Raw genomic sequence first — 21,511 nt, 5'->3', positions numbered from 1 at the left:
ACCTGGCTGTTACAATAGCGCGAGGTATTAATATTCGCTCAAAACAAAGTCGGACAATGTTTTAAATTAGGCTACTCCAAACCAGACCCACCTATAAATGTTGTCTGTTGTGACATCAATGGGATCGCAGGAAAAAGACGCTCGACACAACTTGTCTTGATCTGAAATGATGTGAAATCCGTTCGCTTTTTTATTTATTTTTTTAACAGCGGGCTGCGGGAGATGTCTGACGCAGTTGATTTGATTGACACCCGAACACGTGTTGCGACATTGACATGCCAATCTTTCCTTAATAAAACTGTAGTCCATAATATCCGTTCCAAAACTCTGTTTGCCTGCACCCCCTGTTACCTCCTCCTGATAGCTAACGCCCCCCCCCCAGAATGGTTATTTGGCCCAAAAGGATTTATATATATTATAATCACACAATCAAAGTCCGGATCGTTTGCAGCTGGGGTTAATTGCCTCGCGCTGCGCAAGGGTCTTCACAATAGCGCTGTTGTGGATTTAATTTTGGTAAACTGCATAACAACAGAAAAACGTGGAAAAGCTATTATGAGTCGTCTTGTCTCTGTAACGGTGCCACTGTGTGTGTGTGTGAGCTGTGAGGGGAGGCCGCGCATGGAGGAGGAATGACACTGGAACTGCACTAGAGACACACAGCTGCTCTATACATCTCCGTATACGGTGTTTTACCGGATTTTGCAGACCTGCTCTATACATCTCCATACACGGTGTTCCACCGGACTAAATAACACTATAAAACCGGAGGATTCTTTTTTCACGCGGGGGGGGGGGGGGGGGGGGGGGGGCAATTATCGCCATACCGGCGGTATGGGGGCCGACAATAACCGCGGTAATAAAAATCCCATACCGCCCCAGCCCTATGACTGATGTCTGGATAAGGCGCTGGGCTGACTCCTGGGTGAGGAAGGGTCTGATTTGCAGGTATATGCCATAACACCAACACCAAACTACACACTGTGTGTGTGTGTGTGTGTGTGTGTGTGTGTGTGTGTGTGTGTGTGTGTGTGTGTGTGTGTGTGTGTGTGTGTGTGTGTGTGCGTGCGTGATGCTAATCTTTGGGGGGGAAACGACCCGCGGGTGCCCGATTCATATTTTGACCCGTCCCGCCAAAATGTCATGTGTGTGTGCGTGTGTATGGGGTAGCCTATGATTTAGACTCGTGGATGTATTTTATCGATTTTTACATTTTCATATCTACGAGAGTCTAAGTGCTCCTTCCCCTGCAGTCAATGCAGAGACACCAGCTCAACCCTTAGAGCTCCGAACATGTACGAATGTAAAATATAAGTTGCTCACTGTCCCAGATGTTAGATAGGCCTACAGTGTGCTTGTGCAATGTAGTAGTCCGTAGTTGTCAAATAAAGAACTGTTTTAATCCCGTTTGTGGACGATTCTGTCTGAAGTAGTGAGGGGGCACATCTGATGAAAGCCATAATTACGCTCAATGTTAACAGGAAGTAAACGAGGGGGAAATGCTGTTTGCTCCACAATACACATAAATAAAAACAGTAAATAAATAACCTGTAATACTAATACCACAGCAAAGTCCATTGTTCATTTAGACTTGTTTAGCAGTCTTACAGCCTGGGGGAGAAAACTGTTCTTCAGTCTGCTTGTGCTGGCCTTGATGCTCTGGTACCTCTTCCCTGAGGGAAACAGTGTGAACAGACTAAGTTACGTATGTAACTGTGGTTCTATGAATTCTGGATGACTGCCAGGCAGTGCTTATCACTGGATGATATCCGTCTCACGTACGTGCAGGTCGAGTAAATAATAACAACAAAGTCACGGATGTGACATGATGACGGTGGGCGTGGAGCGCAGTAGTCACTAATGACTTCCCTGTGGAATCTTCTCGCGAGATTCCGAGTGAACTCTGGCAGTCATCCAGAATTCATAGAACCACAGTTACATATGTAACCTACGTTCTATTTCATTCTTACTGAGTGCTTAACACTGGATGACTAGTACCAACGAACCCCCGGCTAGGTAAGGGACCCCCAGAACAGCAGTCGCAACTGCATTAGTTGCCGCTAAATTAACCATATAGAACCGGGCAAAAGTACACGGTGTGGCCCATGAGGCCACAGCACAAATCTCGCTCAGAGGAACCCCTCGTAGTGCCGCCCAGGAAGTGGAAACACTTCTGGTGGAGTGGCCTCTGACATTGTGAGGCAGTGGCAGGCCTCTTTTCCCACGATTTTGTAACCCATTTTTCACCCCTGTGTCAATTATCTAATGTGATCCTGGGCTCTACACACCCTCCGCCAACCTAGTCCCCATATATGGGCGACATGGGGAGAGCAACGGACTTGAACTCATGCTTCCTTCATGCCTGAGTGTCCAAGTTGCTCCTTTACACCTGACAGGGGGGAGTTTCCCTGGTTGGACGTAGCACGTGGAAGGAACATGTTATTCCAACCAGTTACTTTCCCCTCCATCAGGCGCCCCGGCTGGCCAGGGGGAGGCAGTTTAGAGACCAGGATTACTGCATGTTTTTTGTGAGGGTACCTACCCTAGGGGACACGGGGAGAACATGCAAACTCCACACAGAAAGGCCCTTTCACAAACCCGCCTTCGGGTATGGGCACTGATGACGCGGAGGAGGAAACACGCCGCCAGCACCCACAGCGTCCCGAGCGGGAATCGAACCCAGGACCTTCTAGCTGTGAGGCGACAGCATTACCAACTGTGCCACCGTGCCCCCGTGTGGCAGGCCTCTTGACCTGTATGCCTCCTCAATCACCATGACAACCCATTTTGAAAGCCTCTGCTTGGACAGGGCCTGCCCCTTCCTGTGCCCGCCGAAGTCTGTGTAGCGTTAACGCTATCAGTGGGAAAGGTGGGAATGCATAGAGGAGGACATCTGGCCATGGGTGTGCCAGAGCATCCTGTCCGGGCTCGATGTCTCCATCAGGGAGAACCAAGGAGGGCAATGTGTTGTGGACTCCGAGGCAAACAGGTCCACTTCCGCTGTGCCGTATCTGCGCCAGATCTCCTCTACTACCTCTGGGTGGAGTCTCCACTCCCCTGAGGGAGGCTTCTGGCGGGACAGAAAATCTGCCACCACATTCTGTGGCCCTGGCAGAAACATAGCCCTCAGGCTTAAAAAGCGAGGGAAAGCCCACACGAGGAGTTGCCGTGCCACCCGTAGTGATAGGGTCGATCTGGTCCCCCCCCTGGCGGTTTATGTGGTAGACAGCTGACTTGTTGTCGGACCGCACAAGCACATGCCTGCCCTTCAGCTGCAGAGCAAAGTGTCGAAGTGCTAGGAATATAGCACGAAGCTTGAGCACATTTATGTGCTGTGTCAACTCTTGTCCTGTCCAGAGCCCCCTCACAGCTCTGCGTTGCCATACAGCCTGTCCCTCCAGGGCTGCAGTGTGAGAAGGCAGCTGCTGGACACCCTGACTGGACATGTGGCATTTGGGGTCTAGATGTAGACCATTGACCCAGATCTGGAATGGCCGCAGCCGCAGGAGACCCAGAAGCACTACTGCTGTCACTGATGTCAGCATTCCTAACAACCTGAGAAACGGGCTGAACCTCAACTTCCTGTTCCTCCGAAAACAGAGAAGAAGATGTAGAATGGCTTCCCCTCGTTGAGGAGTGGGAAAAGCCAGCATTCGGCGGGAGTCTAGGACCAAGCCGATAAACACAACTGTCTGGCTGGGAGTGAGACAGCTCTTCTTGTGGTTGACTGTAAGGCCTAGCCGTGTCACATGACACGGCAAGGGCTGCCGTATCCTGCTCCACCTGTTCTCTGGTTGGAGAGCAAGTCAGCCAGTCGTCCAAGTACGGGAGGATTAGCATGCCACGGGCCTGCAGTGGGGCCAGTGCCGCCCGCATGCACCTCGTGAATATCCGAGGGGCCAGGGAAATCCCAAACGGGAGCACCCTGAACTGGTAGGCTCTGCCTTCGAATGCAAAGCGCAGATACTGCCTGTGGTGCAGGGCTATAGAGCGTCGCAGTCCCGCCTCCTACCCTGACCCAGGAAATGAAACCCAATGCATTATTCTCATAGACATTTCGTAAAGTATTTATTTAAAGACGGTTACGCCGCGGACAAAGCCAACTCGAGTCGTGACAACTCATGACAACACAAACAATATTTTGGACCAAACAAATAATTAGAAAGAAGAAAAAAACGGCAGGTTACAACACTTTCTTTGTTGTTTTTCTTCTTTGTAATTATTTGTTTGGTCCAAAATATTGTTTGTGTTGTCATGAGTTGTCACGACTCGAGTTGGCTTTGTCCGCGGCGTAACCGTCTTTAAATAAATACTTTACGAAATGTCTATGAGAATAATGCATTGGGTTTCATTTCCTGGGTCAGGGTAGGAGGCGGGACTGCGACGCTCTATAGGGACGTGGAAATATGCGTCCTTTACGTCGATCGATGTGAACCAGCTGTGCGTTGTGACCGCGTGGAGCACATCAGCTGTCCTCAACATATGGAAGGGTAACACCTTCAGATAGGTGTTGAGCCTGCGCAAGTCCAGTATAGGACGGAAACCTCCATCTTTCTTTGTGACCAAAAAATACATGTAAAACCCACCTTGCTGTGTCTGCAGATCGAGTTCTTCGATGGTATTCTTCTCCAGGATGGTGGCCACCTCCTGCCTGAGTGCCTGGGATTCCGTGGGATCCTTCATGATGGTCATCTTGATCCCACTGTGAACGGGGGGCCGGTGGCATAACTGGATATTGTACCCTTGGGAGAGCGTGGCCACCACCCAAGGGTCTGAAGCGGAGCTTTCCCAGTAGCTAAGATGCTGCTGGGAGAAGCGTCCCACCGCCGGCCCCGGGCATTCAGGGCCTACTCCTCTGGCCCTTCTGGTCTCTAGGCGGGCGAAACCCAACCCCCGAGTCCTCTGAGGTGCCGGGCGAGAGGGGCCACGGCGACGTTGGTCGGTCAGTCTGTAGTTCGAGGCCCTTGGGTAGCTGTCCTGCTGCAATGGTGGCCGAGAGCGGCTGGTTCCATAACAGACATGCAAAAGTGTAGCTTTTCGGCGAAAATCGCCGTTTTTATTCCAAATAAGGCACCTGTGTGATTCATGCAAATACGTGTAGAGGGATGGTATAAACATCCCTCAACTGTAGGCTGGGGGCCCCCAGCCACATAGTGTTTGTCCCCCGCGAACCCCCCCCCCCCCCCCCCCCCCCCCGATAAATAGTACCGATAAACACTTCGCCCGCGGCACAGCGCCGTGCCCCGCACACTGTCACCTTTTTCACCTTGGGCCTGTTTGCATGCCTGCCATAACCTGGTGCAGACCGTTGCCTCGGTACTGGGGGAGGCCCCTTGAGGCTGGCAAACTGCTTCCTTCTGTCGTTAGCTTGGACGCTAAACTCCAAGGCTTGCTGTGCCGCAGCGCCAAACACCTCCCCAGGAATTACGGGGAGTTTACGGAGGACTGTCCGGCATTGCTCAGGTAGTGGGGATTGGGCCAACCACACCGGTCTGCGAGCTACGGTTAATGTTGACAGTAGTCTGCCAAGCTCTGTTATGTACGCCAATGACTCCAGAGAAGCGTCACTCAGGTTCTGGACGGAAGCATCCACACCTGGATTGGCATTCGCGCCTGACGAAGCCTCTACACCTGAGGGGGCATCCGTGCCCGAGGATTGTAGAGAGTGGGACAGAGCCAGCATAATGTGGCACATTGAATTTCCAATGCGGCCTATCCGTGCCGCGATGTTATAGCTCTTGACCAGTAGGTCGTCTGTAGTGCGGCACTGGGACCTGGGACAGCGGGACACCGGTCGCAGGGCCTCATCAGGTGAGCAAACTAGGGAGGTAATTGATGGCTCCACGGATGGCGCTTTATCAAGCCCATACTTGGCAGCGTCTTGCATAGAGGCCAAGTCCCTATCATCAGAGACATGGTGGGTCTTGGTGTTGGGGTCTACCCAGCATTTGTGGAGCTCTTTAATGTATCCCTCGGAGACGGGGACACTGAAAGCAGCCTGAGGCTTAGAAAGCCTGAACAATTCACTTTTAGTAACTGCTGTAGCAGCAGCCTCATCCAGGCCCAAGCGCGCCAGCGCCATGCGGATCACAGGCTTAATAGAGGTCGGGTTAGTCCCGGAATCCCCTCTGACATCACTTGTGGATAGCGAGTCCTCATCCCTTGCTGAGGAGGATGGCGGCAGATTTTAGAGCGTCGGCCTGTAGGTCGCCGGCCTGGGGAACAGGCCTATCTGGCTGAAGGTTCAGGAGTAGCTCCTTCGTCTCAGCGAATTGGGATGCCAAGGTGTCTACCGTAGCAGCCAACGGGTCCGCCTTAGTACGCCTAGCTGAGGGGGCATCTTTTCTGGCCCTCTTATGCAGGGTCTTCCGAGATGTAGAGGCCCTCTGCCACTTATCTGCAGGGGCACCAGATGGGGGAATCATCTGGCTCTCTGGCTGCTGATCTTGCACCTCAGCAAGCCTGGCCAGCTTCAGGTCCCGAGACATGTAGCTGCAGTTCATGCATTGGCCCTCGGTTATCCCCTGCTTCAGGTGTGCTACGCCCAGGCATTTGGGGCATTCATCATGGCCATCATCGTCCCCCAGTGGAGCCATGCAAACAGCGCAAGGGTGCATGATCTTGCACCTCAGCAAGCCTGGCCAGCTTCAGGTCCCGAGACATGTAGCTGCAGTTCATGCATTGGCCCTCGGTTATCCCCTGCTTCAGGTGTGCTACACCCAGGCATTTGGGGCATTCATCATGGCCATCATCGTCCCCCAGTGGAGCCATGCAAACAGCGCAAGGGTGTAAGTACTAGAGCGAAGGCACTCGTAAACAGAATTGTACTGTGGAACACTACTATGGTGGCTATGGAGCGGAGACACTCCAAGACACGTGAAATACCCACAAGTGGAACCACTCTTTTGGGAATAACTATGAATATTAAATTATAAACAAGCTCTGTAATGAGCGCAAACACTCAACAGGCAAGCAATACACTTAGGTTATTTACTGAACGAGCAAAACACCCTCCAGACAATTCAAACTAAATCTGCTATATAGATATAGTTATGAATAAGCTACTGTAATGAGCGCAGACACTCAACAGGCAAACAATAAACTTATATAGGTGGTTTACTGAACGAGCAAAACACCCGCCAGACAATTCAAACAAAATCTACTATATAGATATAGTTATAAATAAGCTCTGTAATGAGCGCAGACGCTCAACAGGGAAACGATAAACTTAGCTGTTAACTGAAAACAAGCAAAAATACTGAAAACAAGCAAAACATCATACAATAATGATAACAAGTTTTATAAATTGGCTCTGTAATGAGCGCAAACGCTCAACAAGCAAGCAGTTAACTTAGGTTGTTTATACTGGAACGAGTAAAGCACCCGCCAGATAATGTAAACAGAAATTGAATAACGTTTAACAACTAAACAAAGGAAAGAAAGGAGACCGAAATCAGACTCTTATTATTATTATTATTATTATTATTATTATATTATATATATAATATATACAAACCTATAGCGTCTCCAGCAGCATGGCCAGTGCAAACACCGGCTTGCTGAGAGTACAAAAGTGTGTCTTTATCGCAGCCCTTGGAGGACGCAACACGATGCTCCAACCTTACCTTAAGGTTACAGGGCTCCCGGTGACAAGACAGTAGTTTAATTATATGAGTATCTCTCAATAAAGGAATAACCTCAAACCTGCTACGCGCCTGCGAGAAGATCAAAAGGGAAGTCATTAGTGAAGGCTGTGGCTTATGCACGCTGACTACTGAGCTCCACGCCCACCGTCATCATGTCACATCCGTGACTTTGTTGTTATTATTTACTCGACCTGCACGTACGTGAGACGGATATCATCCAGTGTTAAGCACTGCCTCTGGCAGTCAGTAAGAATGAACTGTTATGACGGTGTGTTTGGTCCTTGATGCTCTGGTACCTCTTCCCTGAGGGAAACGGTGTGAACAGAATGTTATGAGGGTGTGTTTGGTCCTTGATGCTCTGGTACCTCTTCCCTGAGGGAAACAGTGTGAACAGACTGTTATGAGGCCGTGTTTGGTCCTTGGTGATCCTCATAGAAGTACCTGATGGTTTGTGGACTCAGGCTGAACTTCTTGAGGCGTCTGAGTCCATATAGGCGCTGTAGGGCTTTTGTCTCAGTCTCTCATGAATGAATGGTCATCTGAGTTACTACAGGGAGGGGGGGGGGGGGGATTTGTGTTATTGGAAGAAGAAAATAATACATCCACCACTTGAGTACGAGCATCCCCATGCTGAACATTAGACAAAATGTCAATCTATAATCTCACAACGCCTTGCTTTGCGAGGCATTGTGAGCTTGTAGATCGGCTATTTCAGGCACAGAGGTTTGGTGTAGACTCAGAGAGAAAATGATAGTCAGTAGGTTAACAATTATATTAAAATATGTTTAAATGATTCAATTCATGATACGATTCGAATCCAGATATTAGGTTCACGGTACGATTATTCACGATGTTTTTAAACACAATTAATTTCCAGACAAATGACCGACCAAACCATATTGTTTTTTAATTAATATTAATATTTCAGCTGCATTCTCACCAACAATAAAACACTATTTATTATTTTTAACCATTTATTTCATTCGGATTAGTGGAGAAAAGTTAAGCTAGAGCTAAAAAAAGAAAAGAAAAAAAGGCCCCTGGGAATGTGCCAAAATTGCTCATATGGTAGATCCGGCCCTGTCAATGTTAAGATGAAGAAAAAACAAAACGAGCCCGGACACACAGACACGAGGCCCTCTTCTAGTCTACGCCTTGCCTATTCCAGGACTCGGAGCCTCGTTGTAAAACGGATACTTATTTTTTAAACAATGGCGATCCAGACAAAACCAATAGGAGAATAAATGTCATCTAATGATAAAAGCATTTGAGTTGTTGAGCTGATGCTAACCTCTTCTCTCCTCCTTATGTCTGTGTGTAAAGAGGTTACATCTGAATATGAGAAGTGGAGATCCAGTCTGGTCCAGGAGGAACCACAACCTCCACAACATCAGAGGAGATCCAGTCTGGTCCAGGACGAACCACAACCTCCACAACATCAGAGGAGATCTAGTCTAGTCCAGGACAAACCACAACCTCCACAGCATCAGAGGAGATCCAGTCTGGTCCAGGAGGAACCACAACATCAGAGGAGATCCAGTCTGGTCCAGGAGGAACCACAACCTCCACACATTAAAGAGGAACAGGATGAGGAGGCGGATGTGTCATCATTGACATTACTACACTGGGAGACGAGCTGTGACACTCTCTCAGGTAAATAAAATAAAATGTCACTTTAGCGATTCTAATCTAACAAGCGATGTTATGACTCTTGTAGATCTGCTATTTTTGAATAGGCAAAGTATGAAATATGGCTTAAGTGTTCTTCTTAACTTAACTCTTTCGGCACCACAGCACCATCTGGTGGAGTTATCTTGCCGCCATGCCTGTATTCTCAATGGTGAGCACTTTTAGTTTGAAAGCCGGTTTGGCCAGAAACTGAGAGTCAGGAAGTAAAAATATGCTGTGTAACATGTCCCGCGATTGTCATTTAATCCACCCAAAACGTTTAGAGAAAGGAGCCACAAATCAAGCTTGTTTTTGGTCTAAAAAGAAAAATCCTCCTGTCCACATGTGGAAGTGTCCTTGGGCAAGACACTGAACCCGACACTGCCTCCAATGAGTTGGTCGTTGTGAGCTCACCACCATTGGTGTGTGAATGTGGGAAGTTAGGACGCTGGCGTCGACTGTTTGCTGCTTCACCTCCCAATGTATGAATTAATGAACCATTGTATAGCGCTTTGAGCACTTGGACAAGCGCTATAAAAATGCAATTCATTAATATGATACATATCTTATAGTGTAGTCCTTATTCATGACACAGGAACAGCCTTATTACTTGCGCAAGCAGAGCGTGCAAGTAATGTTTTTTGTCCGGTGCTCCGATGCGTATGTCCCGTGGCAGCATATGACGTAATGATTAATTTGTGCTTGATATGGCATTGGTGTCAGATTACATACATGTATACATGCGGGGGCATTACCTTTAATCCACCCGACACTGAAACATATCATTATTACGTCACCATCGAGAGCCAGTTCTACCCTGGCATTGGTACATATCTTCATCACGTCATACGGAGCTACGGACATACGCATCAAACGACCCAAGTAACCACAGTATACTGCTAATCAACCTACTTGCGCAAGCAGAGCGTGCAAGTAATGTTGTTTATCCGGTGCTCCGATGCGTATGTCCGTGGATGCACCAGGCCAGCGCCTGATAAGAAAGCTAAATTCTATTCCATTTATTTCACAGAGAAATTTCACAGCTTAAAATGCCCCCCGAAACCGTAAACCGGATCACATTCCACCGAGCTCATCGCCTCGGTGCGTTAAAAAAGAATCCTGTCCGACCCCGATCTATTATTGTAAAGTTTGAACACTTTAAACACAGAGCAGGTCAAGCAAAAGGGAAAGGAGCTGAAAGGAACACATTTCGGGATGAACGACCAGTTCCCGAGAGAAATAATGGAGAGGCGCAAAATTCTGTTCCCCATAAGGAAATAATTCATGGCGGAAAACAAGAAGGCTGTCATCTCAGTTAATAGACTATATGTCGATGGTCAACTGTACAGGGACAGTGAGAAGACACCGTGGCTATACTGATAACAATCAGCTATCTATCTATCTGTCTATCTGTCTATCTGTCTATCTGTCTATCTATCTATCTATCCATCTTTCCATCCATCCATCCATCCATCCATATCCATCCCTCCACCTACCGCGCTCTCACTTTAAGCTCATACGGACACACACACACACACACACACTCACAGCCCACCCAACGAACAGAACCCCCCTCTTCAACCCCCACGAACTATAAAATCAACAACTGCTATTAAAAGCCTAATTCTAAACTTTCCATGATGACGAAATTATTGCAATATCGTCCTGTCAAGCAACACAGGACCATCATTAGGATAGGAATAGATCCAATACCTCTTCGAGAGACATTGCTAAAGCGCAAACCATAACTGTTCACCACAAAACAACTCTCGGATGACGAAGAAAAATACTTTGCCTAAAACAGACGGTTCCTATCCATGGTTACGGACCGTAACTTACGGTCGTAAAGCTCACTGCTGTGTTGTACGGGTGTGCACATGCGCGTGCACACACACGCATACGCACCTCCTTCAAATCAGAACTATAGTATATGAACAAAAACTTAAATGACCCCACCAGCTCTACACACAAAATAGTTATAAAAAGAAAGAAAATTTGTCCCTTGCCGAATGTACCTCTATGCGCCGTCTGTCCGCTGCGGCCTCCCCGTGCTGCTTGGGGCTTGGGTGGTAGTGGTGCTTCCGCTTGTCACTCACGCTTCCTTGTCCTGTCTCTACCCATTGCCACACTACCTCGCTACATTCAGACGCATAAATCAAACCAACACACCCAGTCTCTCGAACGCCCACCACAAAGTTACTCTGCTATCGATACTAATGGATAGCGGCCTGGTAACTCTGCCGCCATGTGTCAGCGACACACGGCATGTCTGCCATGTTCTTTGTCTTGCTTGTTTTTTATTACTCCTGTTTTGTCTTTGTTTTTTGTTTTTGCTTTTTGTCTTGCTTGCTGACCTCACTCTCCACCGACACGTCCACTCTCAACTCCACTGATTTTTCTTTCCCCAAGGTACAATTGATATAGAAACAGTCTAAAGGTTGTTCATCTTAACATAAGGAGATACAAAATTGACGCCCTCAGAACATGGGCCACTCTATATAAACCGAATGTCATCACAATATCTGAAACATGGTTATACAAACTAATTTCTGACGAGAGTATGAAAATTGAGAACTTTGTTCTGTACCGAGCCGACAGGGATGCTAACGGTGGTGGTCTGGCCACATACGTTGACTCAAATCTTGTTTCTGAACGTCTCACTCCTACCATAGAGCCTGTCAATGTTGAATGTCTATTTATCAACATCAAGTTCCATGACAACAAACACCTAACAATTGGTAATATCTACAGGCCACCATCTGCTCCGGTTGACTCTATAAATTGCATCCTGTCTACCATCAACTCCTTTGACAAACAAAACGAGCTCATAATTCTGGGAGATTTTAATAAAAGCTGGCCCAGTCATTCCTGCACCAACGACAGAAACCTACTTAAAAGCATAAATCTGACTCAGCTAATAAAGGAACCTACCAGAGTGGACCACTGTTCCTCGTCACTTCTCGATTGGATACTTGTCACTAACCCTGGGAGGATCATTAAATCTGGTGTCATGTCCGACTGTTTTAGCAACCATTCGGTCATGTTTTGTGTCTGGAAAATCAAAATCCCCAGCTCTCCCCCAAAATACATAACTCTGAGACAAAGCAAAAACATGAACGTAAACTCCTACATACAAGACCTAATTGGCATCAACTGGAACAGATTTCAGCAAATTCCTTCTGTTGAGGACGCATGGGACTTCTTCCATACTGAAGTCACTAAGGTAATCAATGTCCATGCCCCCATGAAAACAATCCGAGTCAAAGGAAGACACTTACCATGGATTAACTCACAACTTATTCATCTCTATAAAGAAAGGGACAAAGCTTGGTCAAAATACCGGACCACAAGAGACCCTGGTGATTGGGAACATTACAGACAACTGAGAAACCAATCAAAGACCCAAACAAGAAATGTAAAATCTAACTACTACAAAGACAGCTTTAGACATGATTTCCACAACCCCACATTTTTTTGGAATAAACTGAACACTTTTCTCAATAAAACAGATAAAAAACCCATAAAGCGGATCCAAATCAATAATGACATTATCTCTGACCCCCTTCTCATCTCCCAAGCTTTCAATAACCACTTTTCCTCAATCTGTAGTTCCCAACACACAGACTCCTATGTTACAGCCGGTTCCCCAAACACAAACGCCCATAATGGTTCTTTCTCTTTCAAAAAACTTCAGCCTACCGATGTCTACTACGCAATATGTGAATTAAAAGAAAGTTGTGGTGCCGGTCCTGACGGTCTTGAAGCTAAATTTGTTAAACTTGCTGCTCACATATTAATGTATCCCCTCGCTGACCTGTTCAATCTGTCTCTGTCTACCTCCTCACTCCCTTGGAAAAGTGCAAGAGTCACCCCCATTTTTAAAACTGGAGACCAAACCGACATAAATAACTACAGACCCATTTCCAGCATCTGCACTATTGCGAAAGTCTTCGAAAAACTTATCTACAAACAGCTATCAGATTACATTAACCGTGGCAACATTTTATCCCCTCTTCAATCAGGATTCAGACCACACTTCTCCACAACCACAGCTACCTTAAAATTCACAAGCGACGTACTTCTGTCCTTTGACAAAAGGCAACTCACTGGTGCAATATTCATTGATCTTTCCAAAGCATTCGACATGGTTGACCACTACCTCCTTCTTGACAAACTCTTCTCTGTTGGTTTAATAGAAATGCTCTCCTATGGTTTAACTCCTATCTCCACAACAGACGTCAGTGTGTAGCACTACAAAGCTCTAAATCAGACTTTTCATTAGTAGAGAAAGGTGTTCCACAGGGGTCTTTACTGGGACCACTCCTCTTCTCTATATTCATAAATGACCTACCTGATATCTGTTCCCACTGTCAAGTCCAACTCTATACCGATGACACTGTTATCTACGTTTCTGACAAAAACACTCCCCAAATTCAACACCTCCTACAGTCTGATTTCAATCTGGTCCAAAAATGGCTCCAAAACAATATGCTTTTACTGAACAAAAATAAGTCCTGCAGCATGCTATTCGGCCACTCACGCAGTAGTGCAAAAACCTCCGATCTACGGATTAAATTCAATGATGGTTCAAACCTGGAGAAAGTGGACACATTCAAATACCTTGGTATCACACTTGACCCTGAACTTTCTTTCAAACCCCACATTGATCTCACATTAAAGAAAACCTACGGCAGTTTGTGCTCATTATACCCCTCCATCAACTGCTTCTCATTCGAAGTAAGAAAAATAATCATAAACCAAGTACTACTCCCCATTGTAGATTACGCCGACATAGTCTATCAGAACACCACAGAAACCATCCTCAAACCTCTTAACGTATTAAACAACTCACTATGCCGATTTGTATTGAGGTGCCCATACCAAACACACCACTGTTCCTTATACAGTTCACTTGAATGGCTGCAGCCTAAGGCAAGAAGACAACTTCACTGGTACCAATTCATATTTAAATGTGTGCACTTCAACTGCCCTCCATATCTGAAACAGTCACTGGTACTATATACATCCCCATATCCACTTAGAAATACTCAACATCCCTATTTTGCTATTCCCAGAAGAATATTCTCTGAATCCGGACGTAGGTCATTCCATTACAAAGCCCCATTTGACTGGAACAATCTTCCTCTTTCCATTAGATCTGTGACCTCCCCTGGCTGCTTCAGGACTTCCCTGTATTCACACCTCAAAACAACCTGTTCATGCTACTAACACTGCCCGTACTGCTGTTTACTTCTGACCCCTGTTTCAAGTCACTGTACTGTACCCTCAATATGCTTGTCCATAAAAAGTTGGGGGGATGGGGGAGTGGGTGGGAGAGGATGAGCAAGCTAACTGTATCTGTACATGTCTGTATTATCTATTGTGCACTGTATATTTGTGTAACTGCACTGTACTGTATGTAATGTTTTTTTACCTGTGTACGGGACCCCCTCTAAAATGAGATGCCACATCTCAAGGGGCTATCCTTTCAATAAAATTCTGACCAAATGCTGACCCCCGGAGCTTGAAACACAGTGACATGTCGTTTGATATGATGTTGTGGGTTTTCCGTGGTTCAAATATTACCTTTGATCAGCGTTTTTGTATGGTTCGTTGGCTTGGGCCTTGGGGTCAGTCTGACACAAATGAAAGGAGACCTGGACATGTTGATGTTTGTGTTTTGGTGAACTTCTTTGGTACGTTCAATGGTAGCTGGTGATCAGCTCAAACAAAAATACTCTTAATCCGCTTAAACGTACAAACGCCATCAACATGGCTATGATTCAGGATGCTTATCTGCTGAATTCCTTTTTATGAAAGTCCATAATAAGTATGCAGTATCATCTGACGTTTATAACAAACCAAACTGTTATAAAATCAGTTGAAAATTGAGCTAGTTATGGTTATTAAAGTACATGCACCACAGACACAATGCTATGAGTGGGCGAGCTACCTGTAGCAAGATGGCCGCCATGTGGCGATGTCACTCTCCATTGGCCAGCATCGGAGGTGTGTCATCTAGCCTTTCTATAACGTCACTCCATTGGCCAGCAGTGGGGGTGTGTCATCTAGCCTTTCTCATATATATCTATGATAATGACTACCTCTCATTCAGCTGGTCTCACATCTTCTATGAGAGTGCTGCAATGTAAACAAACAACGGCCACACTATTTACAGTGCAGAGCGCAGTCAGCGCACCGTCACATTTCAATGTTGGAAAATGTGGACAAAGAGTAATCTGTTGATACTTCTTCCAGCCACTACTCTGCACTGAGTTACAAGATTCAAACCTTTTATAGAGTCTCTTTGTATTGTTTTTCCTAGACTTTCTACACGTCCCTGTGTGTAAAGAGGAGGTTCCACCTGAAGAGGAGAGGAGCTCCAGTCTGGTCCAGGAGGAACCACAACCTCCACACAATAAAGAGGAACAGGAGGAGCTACTTCAAAGACCAGTGGCAGTGGAAAGTGAAGATGATGAAAACAGAGAGACAGAGCCTGTAGCCGGCACCTCAACTGAACACATGAAAACACAAGCTGATGTAGAGGACTGTGGAACATCACAACCAACTAGTGATGAGCAGCTCCTCTCTTCACACTGCTCTGACACTGAAGACGGTTATGAGGGAGATCAGTCAGCTTTAAACACACTGAAATCACAAAACACACAACATGTGGGAGGAGCCAAGCTGTCCCAGGACCTGGAATCATCCAAACAACCTGACTCCATGAGGAGTCACACAGGGAAGAAAGGTTTTAGCTGTACAGAGTGTGGCAGAATGTTTAATCTAAAGGGGAATCTAAAAAAACACATGAGGATTCATACAGGGAAGAAAGATTTTAGCTGTACAGAGTGTGGTAAAATGTTTAATCTAAAGGCAACTCTAAAAACACACATGAGGACTCATACAGGTGAAAAGCCCTTCTCTTGTACAGTGTGTGGTAATGGCTTTACTGAGAGAGGTAGTCTAAAAGCACACATGAGGATTCATACAGGTGAAAAACCCTGTACTTGTACAGTATGTGGTACAGGCTTTACTCAGACGCAGCATCTAAAATCACACATGAGGACTCATACAGGCGAAAAGCCATTTCCTTGCACAATATGTGGTACAGGCTTTACTCAGTCGCAGCATCTAAAATCACACATGAGGACTCATACAGGTGAAAAGCCCTTCTCTTGTACAGTGTGTGGTAATGGCTTTACTGAGAGAGGTCGTCTAAAAGCACACATGAGGATTCATACAGGTGCAAAACCATATACTTGTACAGTATGTGGTAAAGGCTTTATTCAGACGAGTAATCTAAAAACACACATGATGACTCATACAGGCGAAAAGCCCCATACTTGTATAGTATGTGGTAAAGGCTGTAATAGTACATTTAATCTAAAAACACACATGAGGACTCATACAGGCGAAAAGCCATTTCTTTGCACAATATGTGGTTCAGGCTTTACTCGGACGCATCATCTAAAATCACACATGAGGACTCATACAGGTGAAAAGCCCTTCTCTTGTACAGTGTGTGGTAATGGCTTTACTGAGAGAGGTAGTCTAAAAGCACACATGTGGATTCATGCAGGTGAAAAACCCTGTACGTGTACAGTATGTGGTAAAGGCTTTACTCAGATGAGTAATCTAAAAACACACATGCTGACTCATACAGGCAAAAAGCCTTTTTCCTGTACAGTATGTAGTAAAGGCTTTACTCAGATGAGTAATCTAAAAAGACACATGAGGACTCATACAGGTGAAAGCCTTTAGTTTAAGACATATGATCAGTCAAAGCCTTTAGGTTAAGACATATGATCAATCAGTCTAATCCAGGATGATAATGATGCAAAAGCAGAATAATTACATAATCTGACAATATCAACATGACTGAATAAAACACACATTAATAGTTTCTTGTGATGTATTTTTGTTTTATCGTGTGTATGGATCTTATTTTCTATTCAACATGATGGAATTTCATGTTTATTTTCTCTTGCATTATTCCCTCCAGCTCATAGGTTAATGGTAGTACAATATGAGCATCAGTGTGTGTCCACATTGGTCAGGATCTAAGTCATATTCATTAATATTCATGCAATAATTATTATGATCATTGATATGCAGTAAATAATGGTGCAGTAAAGTGCTGACAAGCTGCTGGGTTTGTGTAGCTGTTCACTGTGTATTGACGTGTTATTTACATTGTTACATTTCATAGTACATACTATGGTAGATTCCATTGTTACATTATCATAGTACATAATATGGTAGATTCCATCCATCCATCCACTTCAACCCGTAGTCGGGTCGCGGGGGCAACAGCTCCACCAGAGTGCTCCAGACTTCCCTCTCCAGAGCAACATTAGTGACTTCCTCCTGGGGGATTCCAAGACGTTCCAAGGCCAGTGAGTCGATGTGTTTCCTCCAACTGCGCCTTGGTCTGCCCCGGGGTCTCCTCCCAGTGGGATGTGCGTCGAGGACCTCCCTAGGGAGGCGCCCGAGAGGCATCCTAACCAGATGCCCGAACCACCTCAGCGGACTCCTTTCCAGGCGAAGGAGCAGCGGTTCTATTCATAGTACATCATATGGTAGATTCCAGAGACAGTTGAGTTAGTTAGTTTGACTTTGATCGTTTATATTCTGCAGAGTTTAGTTTTATTGAGGTGTTTTTCTGAACTTAAAGAAACTCTTTTATACCTGGGTTAGGGTGATGGAAATATAGATAATGTTTTATTGGTTTAATAAAGGTTTCAACACTACAGGTCCTCTGTGTGCTTTATCATTACAGAAATGTTATCAAAGATGTGTTGTATTTACCCCATAACTACTGTGAACAATAGTTAATTAGTAATGTTACAGCCTGTATACCTTGTGCTGAAGCTGTTACTACAGAGTACATGAGTAAGTATTAATTTTACACTCTGCATACATTGTAATAATATTCATATTATTATTACAGTCGTGGTGGTTATTGTTTATGTGACTGTTGGTCAGTTGGAAACTAGCCTACCTCAAATCTCAACCTGCATGCACGCACGCACACACACACAGTGTTTTTATCTTAGTGTCTGAGCAAATCGGCTATATTATGTCATGATATACGATGATTAGAGCGCCCCTCACTTCACACGGGTGTGATTTTGTTCTTTTAACATGATCAAACAATAAATCAACAATAAAAACAAACGGAAGTCTAGTGCTGTATGATTCTGACTCACATTCAATTAAGTGGACCGCCAACTAGTCCTGCATGATTCTGACTCACATTTAATGAAGTGGACAGCCAACTAGTGCTGTATGATTCTGACTCACACATAGGCGGCGGGTGTGTAAGGCTAGGCAAGGCTTAGCCTTCCCAAAAAATATGCTGGGTATTTTTTTTAATATATATAATATATGTGCACAGCATTATATAGAAGGCTATTGTGTGTGTGTGTGTGTGCGTGTGTGTGTGTGTGTGTGTGTGTGTGTGTGTGTGTGTGTGTGTGTGTGTGTGTGTGTGTGTGTGTGTGTGTGTGTGTGTGTTGTTGCTGCCCCCTGGTGATCGCTGATCGGGTAGGCTATACAGCAACTGGCCTAATAAGCATATGATTGGCTACTATTGGTATGTCTGTAAACCTCGTCCTTCCAGTCGCTTTGTAGCAAACAGTAGCGCGCACTGGTTTGTTTTGGGAAACAGCAAAACGCAAAATGTATTTTTCAAGGCAAAGATAAAGTAATTCAGAAGAAGAAGCTGTGAGTCGGCTGTCAGAACTCAGCAGCATCAGTGCCCGCATGGTTCACACCACTGCAGCAACACTGACACGTTCAGCGGAGTGGCTGCTGTCTGTGCCGTCTGTGAAGAGCCATGAGCCGGGACTCCCGGGAGGGGCAGCAACACCGCCGGGTAATCTACACACTGACTCGACACTTGAGAAAAAGACCCATATCGTCCAAAATATATATATTTTGGCCGATCAGTCGTTGTCTGTGTATAGGCTAATTCATTGGTAAAAGTATGCTAAATAACTCATTTCTAGACCATCTGGGAAATAAATCAGCGGCGATGAGTCCCCCCCTAACGCAATTCTATAGCCTACCCAAAGGTAAAACGCACCCGCCGCCTATGGACTCACATTAAATGAAGTGGACAGCCAAATGAGCATTTGCGCCTGTCGTAGACATGCGCAGAGCAAGTTCAGTCAGGGAACCTCAGTACCGCCTCAGCATCACGCTCCCATTCACATGATTCACTCAGCCAATCACACACTCACTCCATCTTCATACCGGCTACTTTAACCGGAGGTTTGCATTCCTCCTTCTGCTTGCTTGCTCGCTGCTGCTACCGTATACCTGCGCGCTGCAGTATACAACTTGCTTGCTGCTACTGTATCAGCGTGCCGCTGTATACAAACCTTCTGCTCAATTCTACTGCTGCTGACGTTGCTTTCACGGTTTTCCACGCAAACCTGGTAAGTCAGGGGGTTTGAATTGGTGGGAAGAACGTGCACTGCTTTGTTCACCGACGGAACCTAGATCAAGTTGAAGCTGCTGCTTAAATGTTCTCTTCTGTTGCCATTTTATCGTTGTGCCTCAAACACCGAGATCGCATTTGTTAGCCAATGAATGTCACGTTGGGTCTGTCCTGCTCACAACACTAGTCAAGGAAGCAGCCTTACCTGCTATCGAGTTGCTCTGCTTCTCCGCCGTTCTTCACATGTAAATCCAGGCAATGTTTTATAATCACTCAGACAGCGGTCACGTTTAGTGCGTATTCTTGTCTTGACTGCGTAGTAGTAGTGTGTAAAAGTATACACTAGTCTGCGACTAGTTTGTCCAGAGGTAAAGTAGGAGGAGAGTGGCGACACGCTTTGATCTCCAGTTCCAACATCGTTCCTATGGCTGGAACTATCCCGTTGAGATAGAATGAGCACTTTCGCATTCCATTGTTGCCACGGAAGTCGCCACTATTACTAGATTACTCTGAGTATGTCCGCATCGCGTCTGTCAGGCATGTTGCCACGTCTGGTCATTATAAGCGTCTTGGGCTTGTTTTATTTAAGTCACTTGCCGGGTAAACGTCGTAGTTAAACCCACAGTGCATTTGAAGCACCCTCAGTTTAATATGTTGTTAAAATTATTGACGTTGTTTGGACTGTTTTCATAAGGATTCAAGATTGTTTTTGTGGCTAGTTTTCGCGGACCTGGCTGCTTGTCTCTTCCAATATGGCAACACAAGTTCTCTGATCAGAATGAAATGTCCAATGCAGCGTCAGTCAGAAGTAAATGGAGTTGACCAGAGCAACTGAGGGAGTAGAGGTTGCTAGTTTGCATAGGCCCACATGGCTGCTGGGTCCCAAGGAATATTTCAGTGTGAATTGTACCATATCATGGGCCTAGGGTGGGCAGAGCCATGCTGGATATCTTTGGCTGGAGGAATCAATATAATGCCACATGATTCATGCTAACTATATAAACTAAATTATCCTGCTGTTTAAAGTAAAGGATTTACTTGGCTATAAGGTGGATGCTTGCACATTCAGGAATCACAACACTTTTTCATTAGTATTATGAGGTCTTTAGGAGGCTTGATAGGGGATTAATGATCAGGAAGATCTATTGCAAACTATTACCAGTTGTCAAGCGCAGTTCAATATAAGTGGTCTGCAGCTAGAGGATTTTAAAAATGCCCAGAAAAGCACTTTGGCTTGGTTACGTTGGGGTCCTTCTTTTCAATTAATCAGATGCAGAAGTGCTCACGGATGGTTAAAAAATATATATATGCTCATGCTCATAATTGGAGAAACAAGTATATGGTACGGACGCACGGGATATAGGCCTATGCGGGCGCTAAAGTTCTTATAACGACAGTGGGTGCCCCCCCCCCTGCCCTGCCCCCAGTGCGGGAGCGCACTCGTCCATTTGTTTGCATCGCACAGTGCGCTCAGTGCGCTATTTCTGAACGCGTCCATTGTGTCAGTGGGTGCTTCAGCCCTCAAGCACCCCCGGACTTAACGCGCTGGGCCGCCTATGCAAGTATGCTTGGAGAAATTGGTGGCATAGGTTACAGCAGAGCCATCTAATAGAATAGTTACGATGAGGGGGTAGAAACCGAGCGCTGTTCATGCAGTCTGAAAGGCGGACAAGCAGAGTTTGAATACATTGTTTTCAACGAGGTTTCAGCGGCGCAAATAAGAGCTTTTTTTAGGCACGTGTGCAACATG

The 21,511-nt window shown here is 45.8% G+C and overlaps 1 protein-coding gene across 3 annotated transcripts in view; it reads left to right on the top strand.

The window, feature by feature from the left end:
* Window positions 1–21,511, top strand: part of LOC306943732 (uncharacterized protein) — a 699,978-nt gene that overhangs the window by 41,490 nt on the left and 636,977 nt on the right. The window contains exons 2-3 of one of the 3 annotated variants that reach the window (XM_079530262.1): window positions 8,970–9,299; window positions 15,640–17,468. The exons of 1 other annotated variant lie outside the window; for it this stretch is intronic. In XM_079530262.1, the coding sequence (XP_079386388.1) occupies window positions 8,970–9,299; window positions 15,640–17,078 (1,769 nt within the window). In that variant the 3' untranslated portion in view covers window positions 17,079–17,468. Of the gene's footprint in view, window positions 1–8,969; window positions 9,300–15,639; window positions 17,469–21,511 lie in introns of those variants that run through there. One more of the 3 variants, XM_079530261.1, reaches the window with a different exon arrangement.

This window comes from Electrona antarctica (genome assembly GCF_951216825.1).
Source record: "Electrona antarctica genome assembly, chromosome: 2".
In the NCBI taxonomy this organism is placed as follows: Eukaryota; Metazoa; Chordata; class Actinopteri; order Myctophiformes; family Myctophidae; genus Electrona; species Electrona antarctica.
Note: the sequence above shows the minus strand (reverse complement) of the source record. Positions and strands in the feature narration are given on the sequence as shown.